This window comes from Phyllostomus discolor, chromosome 6, assembly GCF_004126475.2.
Source record: "Phyllostomus discolor isolate MPI-MPIP mPhyDis1 chromosome 6, mPhyDis1.pri.v3, whole genome shotgun sequence".
NCBI lineage: Eukaryota > Metazoa > Chordata > Mammalia > Chiroptera > Phyllostomidae > Phyllostomus > Phyllostomus discolor.
Window position 1 is genome coordinate 126335984 of NC_040908.2, and position 13481 is coordinate 126349464.

General features: G+C 39.3%; 1 protein-coding gene across 1 annotated transcript; it reads left to right on the plus strand.

Moving 5' to 3' along the window:
- The first annotated feature begins 6550 nt into the window (after positions 1-6550).
- Positions 6551-8892, plus strand: RBMXL2 (RBMX like 2). The gene has a single exon (XM_028516937.2). It carries the CDS (start codon positions 7435-7437, stop codon positions 8614-8616), a length of 1182 nt encoding a protein of 393 aa, XP_028372738.1. The 5' UTR covers positions 6551-7434; the 3' UTR covers positions 8617-8892.
- Positions 8893-13481: the final 4589 nt, after the last annotated feature.

Genomic DNA, 13481 nt, shown 5'->3' on the forward strand with positions numbered 1-13481 from the left:
CAGACTGTCTGGGTGAGGGTCCAAGGAACTGGCGTTTCCAATACTTCTCAGGGAATTCTTTGGTGTGCCAATATTTGAGAATAGCTAGTGTCATTAGAAATCAGAGTCCATTTCTGCAGTAACCATTCTCTGTAGCCTACTGTGAAGATAAAAGGATACAAAGATTATTGGGGTTAGAGTGAAAAACAGGTTACCTCTGTTTGATAGAAACATGATGCAGTAAAATTTTATGTAAAAAATTGTTTTGGTAATTTATCGCTATGTAACAAACAGTTCTAAAACTTAAGTGGCTTCAAACAATAACCACTTCATTATATGTCATGACTTGGTGGATTAGAATTCAGAAAGGGCTCAGCTAAGCATTTCTTATGCTCCACATGAATATCAGCTGGAGTCCCTTGGTGGTATTCAGCTGACAGCCAAATTGGTCTGGAAGCCTCAAGATGACATTAGCCACATGCTTGCTACTTCAGAGAGGATGGCTGGAAGGCTGGGTTGGGTTGCGACCCCTCTCCCTCTAATGTTAGAGCCTCCCGACATGGTCTCTCCAACAGAGAAAACAAAGTTCTTTGATGGGAGTTAAGGGTTTGAAGAGGTCATGTGGAAGTTGCCAGTTCTTTAAAAATTAGGCTCAGAACTGGCATAAAGTTACTCAGTCTTACTCCATTGGTCAAAACAGTAGAGGCCAGTCAGATTCAAAGGCTGTCACTTCCTGATGCTTGATGGAAGTAGTGTCAAAAAATTTGTAGCATTCTTTAGTCCACTAAAAACTTGATCATTTTTTCCTCTCTGCCTGTAGGAGATAAGAAAACCTCTTAGGTGGTATAATAGCCCCCAAGACAATGTGGTAGGGATGGAGATAAGAGTAGACCATGGCAGTTAGAAGGGGGCAGATGTCAGTCATGTGAAAATGTATATGTAATGTTACTGGAGCTGATACCTACACAGAACAGGGATATGGCCAACATTTGTCACAGATGATACCTAGAGGAGAGGTCGTCACTGAGGTTGATGCCCAGTGATGACAGTCATGCTGGCTAGAGAAAGCTAGCTTCAAACTGTTGGAACAGACTCAAAAAAGTAAGTCAATCCTTGTCCATAGGGAATACTTTCCAAGACCATCAGTGGATGGATGCCTGAAACTGCAGAGTACAGAACCCTACACATACTATGTTTTTCCCTAAACATTCATACCTTTTCACTTCAAGGAAGCACTCTATGGCTTCTCTTTGGTATATCTGAATTGCCAGCATCACTTCTCTTACACTTTGAAGCCAGTAAGAGTTACTTGAACACAAGCACTAGGGTACCACAACAGCTGATAATCTGATAACTGCGAGGGTTAGGCTACTAAGTGACTAAGGGTGAGGAGCATATACACTAAGGACAAAGTGTGGACAAAGGGATGATACATGTTCTGTGCAGGATGGAGTGCGACTGTGAGATTTCATCACTCAGAACAGCACACAAGTTAAGACCTATGAATTGTTTATTTCTGGAATTTTCCATGTAATATGTTTGGACTATGGTTGACCTTGGGTATCTGAAACCACTGAATTGAATTGGGAATGGTGGGACTACTGTAAGCATCAGAGAAGCGGCATTCCTTTCATATAGCAACCTTGCAGTAAGCATCTCATTCTTCAGATGACAGACACTAGTATTTCCAGGTAAAATGCCAAGCAGTTGATAAATGCTGCTTATCAAGGTGACTTCTACCAAACTTTCAGATACATGAAAATCCTTCTGTTTTTTCAAAACTGTTTCAGAGCACAATAGAGGAAGATAACTTTCCAATTTCATTTTATAAAGCTAGAAAAACATTGATAATCGAATCTCACAAAAATAGCACCTTGAGAAATTTACAGTTGAATGTCATTTATGCACATATATGCAAACAGCAAATACAAATATTTGAAAATTAACTCCAACATTCAATTAAAATATATCATGACTACTATGATTCGTAACAAGAGTGCAAGAGATGACAGTTATTAGGAGAAATGTTACAGTTTATGATATCAGCTATTGATGAAGAAAGGCCAAATAATTACCTTAATATATATTGAAAAAGCATTCAATAAAATTTAGTCTTTTTTTGTCAGGTACTTATGTAACATGATGAGGAATGTTCACCCTACACTAACAACAGTATACTACAAGCTTTGCTATTTAAATTTTAAAAACATGTCGGGTATCACTGCTGTTAAATAATCCAAGAGCAAGGATTGCGGTGAGGCAACTGAGGCACTATTCTCAGGGTTGTGCCAGTTCAGTGTTAGATACTGTCCTTATTAAAATTTTTGATAGTCAGTTATGGATAGTTTTGTATTAATTTTGATTTTTAAAAATGTACTAAAACATTTATCTTGATTTCTGAGTTTTGGGGGGCATGTCCTTAAATCTTGTGTATCAGGCAAATCACTGCCCTCTTCCTAAACACAGCCCTGGGTTAGGAAGTGTTTACAATTTTAAATAGTGCAGTTAAGAATCAAATAGCATGGTCAAAGAGTCAAACAGGGTGATCAAAACAAACCTAGCTTTGTTGATTCTTTACTGTTTATCTTTTCAAAAATTAAATTTAATTTGTAAAATATGATCATGTTCTCTTACCTTTGAATTTGTGCTGTCAGTAAGCTAACTCACAGGATACTTAGCTTACTGATTTCCAACCTTTTCTCTTTAATCATAAGGATTAAAGCTATAAATTTCCCTTTTTGTATATATTAGATGAATCCCCAGGCTTGATATAGAGTATATTCACTAGCACCCATGTCCAAATATGTTCCAATTTACACTGGATTTTTTTTCCTGTGACCTATACGTACACTTGTGAATTTATAAACTTACGCATTAATCATCCTTGGCTCTGTAACTAGTTGCACATTCTGAACTGTGAAGTAAGTTTAAAGTAACTGCCCAGTATTGAATTATCTTTCCAATCAGAAATTAAGGGGCAAAAGGAAACAATAACTATTATAGTGACTGCTTGTCCTCTCATACTATTTGTGAGGTAGGAAGGAACCAAAGTGATAAAAAAGGAAAAATGAAGATGTAGATTATACAGGCCTGGTCTGGAATCCTGGAATAGTTGCCTATGACAGATGTTACTTACTTCACTTGCTAGTAAGTTTAAATATTTAAAATCTGTTGGTTGAGCGGTCCAGTTGGGTGTTAGGCATAAGAGCTTTGTTTAAATGGGAAACATGCATCCAAGCGTTAACACCTTTATATTTGGTCATACATGGATTAGAGTACCTGAACTTGTGGAGGGGTCAGGTGAGAAGAAAAAGATAAATGTTTTAATTTTTCTTACAAAGGTATAATTTACCAAATTGCCATAGATTATTGGAAACTTAAGAGAGAAAACTATATCTGGAAAACAAAGATCGAGCACCAGTAACATTTTATATAAAAAAATTATAAAAACTATAATTTTTATCAGTTCATTTAGTTCCATGTTATTAAAAAATGAAACTAGACCATCTTAACACTATATACTAGAATGTTGGGGACCACTTTGTGTGGTATTGGAAACTGTAGCCCCTCGAGAGCAGGCCTTGAGAGAGGCCCGTAAGTCTGGACTGGAACACTGGGAACGTAGACGGCAGGCAAGGCACAATACTAACACCAAGGGTTCCCATGGGAAATCAGGCCTAAAGAATGCATTATACCCGTTGAAGCTTGCTTTTCTTTGTATAGCCCTGTCAATATACACCAGATGTTTAAATTCAAAACATAAGGGAATGAACTCCCACTCCCACCAACTGTCTTAGCAACCCTCTGGCATCAGCATATCTAACAGACCTGGACCTGAGGCAGGTCTCTGTTGTTTCCTCAGTTATCTACAGATAATATCTGTTTTTGTAACTGTGGCCTTTAGACTTTGATGTGCTTTGCACGAATAGTATATATTCCTGTGTTTACAGATTCCAATAAAAGCAGTTTGGGAGAAGGGCTCAGGGCATTCTCCCCTAGAGGGAATCGCCACCCCCTTTCCCACCAGAACGACAGATTGTGTCCTGGGTGACTCATTCTCATTCTCCATGGCCTGGAGAGCTCTGGGGGATGGGGGGGGGGGGGCATCCCACAATAGAACAAACTTAAAATGGATTAAAGACCTAAATGTAAGACCTGAAACCATAAAACTCCAAAAGAAATCATAGGCAGTAAACTCCTTGACATTGCTCTTAGTAATATTTTTTCAGATATAGATCCTTGGGTGAGGGAAATGAAAGAACAAACAAATGGGACCATATCTCAAACTAAAAAGTGTTTGCGTAGCAAAGGAAACCACCAACAAAACTGAAAGCCTACCAATTGGGAGAAGATATTTGCCAATGATTCACCTGATAAAGGATTAATATCCAAAATTTATAAAGAACTCAGACAACCTAACACCCCCAGAGCCCAAACAATCCAATTAAAAACTGGCAGTGTACCTGAATGTACCTTTCTTCAAAGAGGACATACAGGTAGCCAATAGACACATGAAAATGTGCTCAATGTCAGTAATTATAAGAGAAATACAAATTAAAACCACAATGAGACATTACCTCACACCTGTCAGAATGATTATCAATAAATCATCAAAGAAGAGTTAGCAGGGATGTAGATGGAGAAAAGGGAACAACCCTTGTGCACTACAAGGGATTGCAAATTGGTGCAGCCACTATGGAAAACAGTATGGAGTTTCTTTAGAAAACTAAAAATGGAACTACCTTATGACCCACAATTTCACTCTTGCGTATTTAACCAAAGAAATCCAAAACTAATCGAAAAGATATATGCATTCATATGTTCATTACAGTGTTATGTATAACAGTCAAGATGTGAAAGCAACCCAAATGCCCATCAATAGACAAGTGGATTAAAAAGCTGTGGTACATACACACAATGTAATGTTATTCGGCCATAACAAAATGAAATCTTACCTTTTTATAACAGCATGGATGGTATTATGTATGCTAAGTGAAATAAGCAAGTCAGAGAAACACATACCATATGATTTCACTTACATGTAGAATCTAAAGAGTAATATAGACAAAGCAGAAACAGACTTATAGAGACCGGGAAGAAACTGATGGTTGGCAGAGGGAAAGGGTAAGGGTGAAAAGGTTAAGGTATTAAAAAATACAAATTGGCAGTTACTAAATAGTAGGGTATTTAAAGTACAGCATAGGGAATATAGCCAATAATACTGTAATTACTATATGGTGCCAGGTGTGTACTAGACTTAGAAGGATCACTTAAATTATATAAATGTCTAATAACCACTATGCTACACACCTGAAACTAGTATAAAATAATATTGAATGTAAACTGTACAGCATAGGGAATTTGACAAATTAAAGCTCAGGGACTATAGGCAATATAACAGTACTATTGTTTGGACTGAAGAAAAGTCTTGTTACAACTAGGAATTTAAACAATTAAAAAATTAGAACACTAAGTTACTTATCTTCAAATCTATATATTAATTTCTGGATTTGTGTATGACTAAACTGTGAACTATTGGAATCAATTCAAAATAGAGTCATGTCTATTTACTAGATTGAGTTAAAACTAAGACAAAAAAAACAACAATGCACTGTGTATGTCACTTCAGGACATGTTGTTAACTAGTCCATATAGAATAAATTTTAAACTTATATACAATTAGAAATATTTTTTAAAAATTCAATGCACAAAGAGTCTTACTTAAACATTTAGAACAAAAATATACAAGCTGTTAATCCAAATGATATGGGAAGAAGGAAGGCAACAGCAGCAAATAAAATCAAAACAAAGGATCATCAAAGAAAAAGCCTTGTTCTGTGGAAAAAAAAAACTTCTGATAAGACATAAAAGAGAAAGCAAAAACAACTATACTTAAACTTTCAAGTAAAAATACATAACTTACAAATGTTCATCCTACAAAAATCAAGTCAAGAAATTTTTAAAAATTGGAAAACTAAAAACTTCATGCAAAAATCTCCCCAGCTAAGTATGAGAAAAAAAAAATCATAGGGCAATACCCTTTGTGTTCAGAAATGTAAAATTTCTAAGTATGAACAAGCAGAAATCATCTGTATATTTAAAAATGAATACATCTCAAACAGGTTTATCTAAGTAATACAATTATTTAATAATAAATATCTGTTACTGCAATTGATCACATGAACTGATGTGATACATTTAGCTTTAACTTCCATTAATGCATGGTAAAAACATTAAAACCTTAAAAGCATCCCCATGAAGTCTGAGACATCATAAAAATGCCTGCTTTCATACCTGTCTCAACATTACATGGCCATTGCAATAAACCAATGTAAGATGTGTACACACATACACATAAAGACTTCTCATGACTATTTTCACTATAGCAACCTTTGAAAAAATTATACTATGTTTTAAAAATACAGCCCCAAATTGCATTAAATATAGGTTTTAAAGTGTTTTTAAATGTTAAAGTCTCAAGCAAAGATGCATTCACCAAGTTATTCACAGTTTGGAGACTACTGTAAAGAACAAATCTGAACTGTGTATTTTTTTGGAGTGAACTCAAAATAGTTTTTATCCTCTTTGAAGAGGAAGAGATGAAGCCTTCAATTTGTTATGCTTGCTCAGGTGCTACTTTAGTGATTGTCCAAGTGCTGTCGTGGTTTGCCTTTTTTTTTTTTTTTTGTCGTAACGTCACTTTGTGTCATACCACCTTTATTTGAAAGGGCGGTTTCAATATTACATATCTGAGCCCTTCAAAGATTGGAAAACAAGAAAACTGCATCCAAAGAACGAACAAGTCCCTTTTCCTATTCCACCAACCAACGGTATACTATCAAGTCATCTCTTCCCGTAGCAAAAAGTCAAATATACTTAATGTACAAAGTGCATGTTACAATTTTTGAGTTGTTTTCTCATTTTTGAAAGAACTTTTTTCTGTTTAAAAGTGGGTTGGGTAACTTTGATTGTAATGCGTTATAATTCTTATTAACGGTAATGGGGAAAACGATTCTTTTTTTAACCTAACAGTTTTTCACGATCTTTCGATCTTTTGGCGGAAACCTTAAAAACAAACCAGAGTCAGGTTAATAAAGTTTAGAGGAACGGTAAAGTAGGTCGCCAAACAGAAGACTTTCCCCTACAACAGGATAGCATTCCTGGGGCAACCAACCAATCACAACCAGGAAGAGCCCTGGCCAAACCAATCACAACTAGCAAGAGCCCTTCCAACCTGCCAACCAATCACAACTAGCAGAAGCTCTGACAACCTGCGGGAACCAGTCCCAAGCGGCACAACCTGGAGCGTTCCGCCTGCGCGCAGAGTCTGAGATTCTGGACTCCGCGACGACCGAGCTGCCTGACCGGTAAGAGCCGACCTAGGCGAGCAGGCTCGTAGGCTAAGACCACGCTGCTTCTTTGCTTCCCACCGCCACAGGCCGCTTGACCACCGACATGGTAGAAGCAGATCGCCCTGGAAAGCTCTTCATTGGCGGGCTTAGCCCCGAAATTGACGAGAAAACCCTCGAGGCCGAGTTCGGCAAGTATGGCCGCGTCATCGAGGTGCTGTTGATGAAAGATCGAGAAACCAGCAAGTCCAGAGGGTTCGCGTTCGTCACCTTCGAAAGCCCTGCCGACGCCAAGGCCGCCGTCAGAGACATGAACGGCAAGTCCCTGGATGGTAAGGCCATCAAAGTAGCCCAGGCCACCAAACCGGCGTTTGAGAGCGGCCGGCGGGGCCCGCTGCAGCCATCCCGCAGCCGCGGTCGCCCGAGGGGCCTGGGCGGGGCCCGCGGAGGTGGTGTGGGTCCCCGGCGTTCACCTTCCCGGGGTGGGTCCACCGACGATGGCGGTTATGCTGGGGATTTCGACCTGCGGTCGTCCAGGGCCCCAATGCCCATGAAGCGTGGCCCGCCGCCGCGCAGGGCCGGCCCGTCCCCCAAAAGGGCCGCGCCGTCGGGCCCGACTCGCAGCAGCGGTGGTGGAATGCGCGGGCGGCCCTCGGCCGCACGTGGGCGAGAAGGCTATGCTGGCCCACCTCGCCGGGAGCCGCTGCCCCCACGCCGGGACCCCTACCCGGGCCCCTGGGAGGAGGGCTACTCGCCTAGGGACAGCTACTCCAGCCGTGACTACCCAAGCGCCCGGGAGTCCCGGGATTTCGCTCCCTCGCCCCGAGACTACACCTATCGTGATTACGGCCACTCCAGTGCCCGGGACGACTTCCCTTCGAGAGGCTACGGTGACCGAGAAGGCTACGGGGGTCGCGGCCGTGATTACGCGGATCATGGGAGCGGAGGCTCCTACCGAGATCCCTTCGAGAGCTACGGGGACCCGCGCAGCAGCAACCCTGCCCGAGGGCCTCCGCCATCTTACAACAGCAGAGGCCGCTACGACGAGTACCGGGGCTGCTCACCCGACGCCTACGGCGGCCGCGACAGTTACGGCGGTGGCAGGAGCGACCGCTACTCTAGGAGCCGCGACCGGGTCGACAGAGCCGATCGTGGGCTGCCTCCGTCCCTGGAAAGGGGCTGCCCTCCGCCTCGTGATTCTTACAGCAGGTCGAGCCGCCGAGCCCCGAGAGGTGGAGGCCGCCTAGGAAGCCGCTCGGAGAGAGGGGGAGGCCGGAGCAGATACTAAGTTCGACCAGACTTGGGACCAAAATTCGTCTTCGAAAAGAAGATCCTGTTCTATGGTAACTACCCAAGGACTAATACAAGGAAGAGTTGTTTTCATTTTTTGAGACTTTCCTGTTACTTCCTCTCATGTAGTTTTTATGCTTTTGAGACGAAAAAGTTAAAACTAGTTTAATTTCATTTTGGAATTGTTAACGTTTCTTTCAACAAGTGTTTAAAAGCATGACTTGAATCTGCGTATTGGTCTTATATTTCCAAGTATAAGTTCTGCTGAAGTCTTCTTCCCTTTTCAGTTTTTCCTTGTAACTGAGGCAAACGGTTTTAAGATCGTTTACAAATATCTGCCTATCTAATGGAAAAAATGGATTATTCTGTCCGAATCAATTAGATTTTGGGGGGAAGGGGGAGTGGGAGGAATTGGTGTATGCTACTCTTAAGATTTCAAGGGGGTCTTTGAAACTGAATCTGTGTTGCCAGTGTTAACAAACGACCAGCAACAAACAAAAACCACCCAAATCAAAGGCTTACACAGAGAAAGTTATATTCATAAATCAAAAGCAGATGGATAATGCTAGCTATATTTTGCCTTTTTTGCTTTTTTTTTTTTTTTTTGCGGGGTGGGGGGCATCTGCAGAATTTCTTGTCCCCTTGTTCCCCAAAAGATTTGGCCAATCAACCACAAAGCTGGAAAACTAAGACCAGGCAATATCAGTTAATAGCATTTATTTTAACCACCACCAAATTATTAAGAAACCGGTAGAAAATATACCAGTGGTGGATTTGGGGATCTTAATTACTTCCATTACTAACTCCAAAGCTACCTGTCCTTGGCTCTAGAACCAGCTGCTGGCTTCTGTGGAAAGAACTGGGCTTATTCCCTTAAGGGTAGAGGAATCACATAAATGCAAGCAGCATCAGAAGCTCTGAGAATCCCTGAGAGAGTTTGGCAGTCAACATCTGAGGATCTCAACTTGGTGTGAGATTTGGGTCTTCCTGTTCAGAAAGGCAAGGGAATGGGTTGAGTGTTCCATATCTTAAGGTGGGCAAAGGACTTGAGTAGACAAAGATCAAAGAGGCTTCCTCCAGGGTGACTCAAAAGGGATGTAACAGTCTCCTCTTTTTCACTTCAATCTCAGGGCAAGAAATACCTTTTCCACTCAGTACCTATGGAATTCCCTTGTTTATCTAAGAGAAGGTAATTATACTGTCAAGGGACTCTAGCAACCAGAGAAAAAAGGATTAGGTTAAAATATTAGGATCCATGTTCAGCCTAGCAACTACTGGAGGAAACAGACCAATACCTGAACAACAACAACAAAGAGATCTGAATGTAACACACTGACACACACAACTCTAAAAACATGATTTTTTTTACAAAATAATAAAGTAGGTGAATTACAGGAAAGGCTGCATTGGTGGCCCGGAAGACCAAATGTAAGAAATAACTAAAAAAAAAAAAAATCCTGGAATCTAGCAAAAATGGGTAAGACCTTTATGGAACAAATTGTTAAATCTTTATTAAAGGACATAACAAGACCAAATAAAAGGAGTCAATCCATGAAATGGTTGGGAAAACTTTATCATAGCTATTCTCAACCTCACCAAATTAATTTGGAAAATCAATACAACTTCAAGGGAAATTACAACATGATTTTTTTTTCCACACAGCTCCCCACCCCTCTTTCCTAATAACTCCATTTATTTGTGTTGATCAGCGATGGAATACTAACTAAAAGATTTGGCCAACAAACCACAAACAAAAAACAAAAGTAGCTTCATTTCACTATCAGCAAATTATTAAGAAACAGGTAAATTAAAAAGACAAATGGGAAATTTAGCTAAACCTAAAACTTTTATGGTGAAATAAAGAGCAAGAAGAGCCAAAGCAATTCTGAAAAACAATTAGAAAGGACTACTGTACTTACTCATTCTTATAAAAAAAATGCTTAGAAATCAATTTAAGAAAAACCAAGAAAAAATAATTTTGGCAATGCCTAATAATGGAGCATGCATACCCTTTGACTTCTTACAAACTTCTAGTAATTTAAGCTTTAAGCTGTGTGTTCTCAACAAAGACTAGTAGACCAAAATATCCTAGAAAAAGGCCCACTTGGATATGAAAACATGGTACATGACACAGATAGCTTTAAAAGGCATTGGTGAATGGATGGATCTTTTTAATGCCTATCTCTTTGCAGAAAGAGAAAATGAGACTTTTTAACTTATAGCACACACAATAATCTAGATGGTTTGAACATGTAAATGTGAAGAGGAAAAATTTTAAATACTTGTAAGAAAATTAAGAAGAAATGTGTCACACTGGGTTAGAGAATTCCTCTTTAAGACAAAAAGCACAAACCTAGAAGAAAAACGTTGCTAAAATCTTCCATATCATTACTAAAATATTTGATAAAAGACACTGCTGAAAAATATAAAACCATAGGTTGGAAGAATTTATTTGCATTGAAATAACTTCCAAAGAAGGGTTAGAAATCAATTTAAGAAAAAACAGCAAGAAAAAGTAATTGTGGCAATGCCTAGTAATGTTGGAGGGTGCATACCCTATGATCCAGAAATTTCACTTCAAGGAAAGGACCTAGAGAAATTTTCACATGTACACAAGGAGGTGTCACAAGATTTGGCCTTACAGCTGTCTTGGAGTGTCTTAAGAAGCTAAGAAGCAGAAACGGCCTACCCGAAGAGGATTCAACTGAGGTAATGGAGTCCTGTGTAGAAGCTAATTTGAATCAACCAGACCCACGGGTATTGGCATAGGTAAATATCGGAATACTTGGAGGTAAAAGGCAAATTGCGTAAGTATAGGTATAATTAATAAAAGCATAGAAATATGAATACACAAAAAGGATATTTGGTGTTAGGAGGAAAGGAAGATGGGATGAGTGGTAGATTTTAGCTGAATCTGTAATATTCTTTTTCTTCAAAAGATTTTAAGCAAAAATGACAATGTTTAACACCTTAAATTTCTGTGGTCTACATATTGGCATCATTGTTACAATTTTAAAATACTTCATAACAAATTTTAATACGAGCTTAGCACAGCACTAGCATGTAATAGCTACTCAAACAAAATGTCTATCCAGAAAGTACCTCAGTTGCAACACACTAATCTTGACAATAATTCTCCCAACTTTATTATCAATGTGGGTGATTTCTTACTCTGTTTGAGTCAGTCTATAAAACATTCTTTTCATAGAATGTTCTCATAGCTAGCTCATAACCTCAAGGGTAGAAATTGCAAATATGAGAAACAAATATTAGTGTACTTTTTGACTTTTTTTTTTGAAACCATAGGTATTTCTGAAGAGTAATCTCTTGAATGTTGAAACTATTAATAATTTTTTTCAAAAAACTGAGATGCAAACATTTGGAAATAAAGACCCAGAGGTTAGATGAGTTCAAAAGGTAACATAAAAAGGCTGTGAATTTCTCATATATGTAAATAACATTCCTGGTAATTCCTTATTGAATATTAATGTATTGAAGCTACTTTTGTAGGAAAATACAAGAGAGATCTAGTCAGTTGGGAACTCTTGTTTATAATCGCTTTCATAACGAACAAGAGGGGCAGGGAGCAAATCAGGTGTTTTGCAGGACTTGGTCCTTGGGTATAACTTAAGAAATGTACATCTCAACTGAAACTTTTATGTTCTCTATCTTGAGCTTGTGTACTCTGCTTGTGCCTGAGACCCCCATCTTCACATTCCTTCTGTCCACAACAAGGTTCCAGGAGCATCCAAACTGCCCATGGGGCAACTGACAGCATTACCCCACCAGGGTGAATTTTCCCCACCAGGTGAGGGCTGAGCATCTGTCTCTGACTGCAACCTGGATTCTACTGTGGGTCCTGGGGCTCTCTTTGGATGCTGAAGGTAGAGTTCTTTCCGCTTTTTTCCCTTAGTTCCCCTTTTTCCCTTGACTCAAGTCAGATGATAAGGGAAGACTTTTCTGCCTGAGTTCCTTCTACCTGGGGTCTCTAATTTCTCAGCCTTTAGATTATGTTAGGTCCATATGCCTTTGTTTTAGCCTTTTATCTTAAAGGTAATATGACTTTCCCCTTCCACACACACACAAAAATGTCCTTTTTGGGGACAGTTACTGTGTTTTCCTCTTTTGGACCTTTTTAAGAACTCACCAAGCAGAATCAGGCTATGTTGCTTTACTGTGCTCACATGGAATCCAGTGGGAGCGGGAATTCCTTTCAGAATCTGTACGTTCTGTTTGTGGTGACATTTCTTCTGAAGCTAATTGCTCTTGCAGTGCAGCACATTGAAGAACTCTTTAAAAATGAATCTTAGTCTTAACTGTTGTGTGAGTGACATTGGATATGAGTACCAAGGGCAAAAAATTAACTCGAGTAAGTACAAAGCAACGATGACCCCTTTGTATGTATTCCACTATCATTTATTAAAATATTTCAGGAGAATAAAAAAATGAGTATCTATTATGAAGTTTTTAGGAAGAATATTGATGAGAAGTATTGAGGCTTCCCCATAATGTTTGGAGGCTGCTTATTAAGTAGAAAGGCAATCTTTCAGTCATGTGTTTCAGTCCTAAATCTTTTATGTGACTTGGGCAATTTTCTTAAAAATTTTGACCTTCAGTTTTTTTCATGTGTGATGGTGATGATGGTCATCTCTTAAAAATTTGGAAGTTAAAAGTAAGACAGTGCATACCAAATGTGCAGCATAGTACCTGGAATGCAGTGGGATTTATTAAATGGTGGTATCACAGTATTCTACACACAGCAGTACTGCAGACTTTCCTTTGGAATTTACCTTTTCCACTTACCAGTAAAGTTGATCATATACACATCATCAAAAAAATTCAAATTGAGAGTTTTACTGCACT

Bases quoted from the DNA above. Each gene is read 5' to 3' on its own strand.
- RBMXL2 (XM_028516937.2), top strand. From the start codon at position 7,435: ATGGTAGAAGCAGATCGCCCTGGAAAGCTCTTCATTGGCGGGCTTAGC.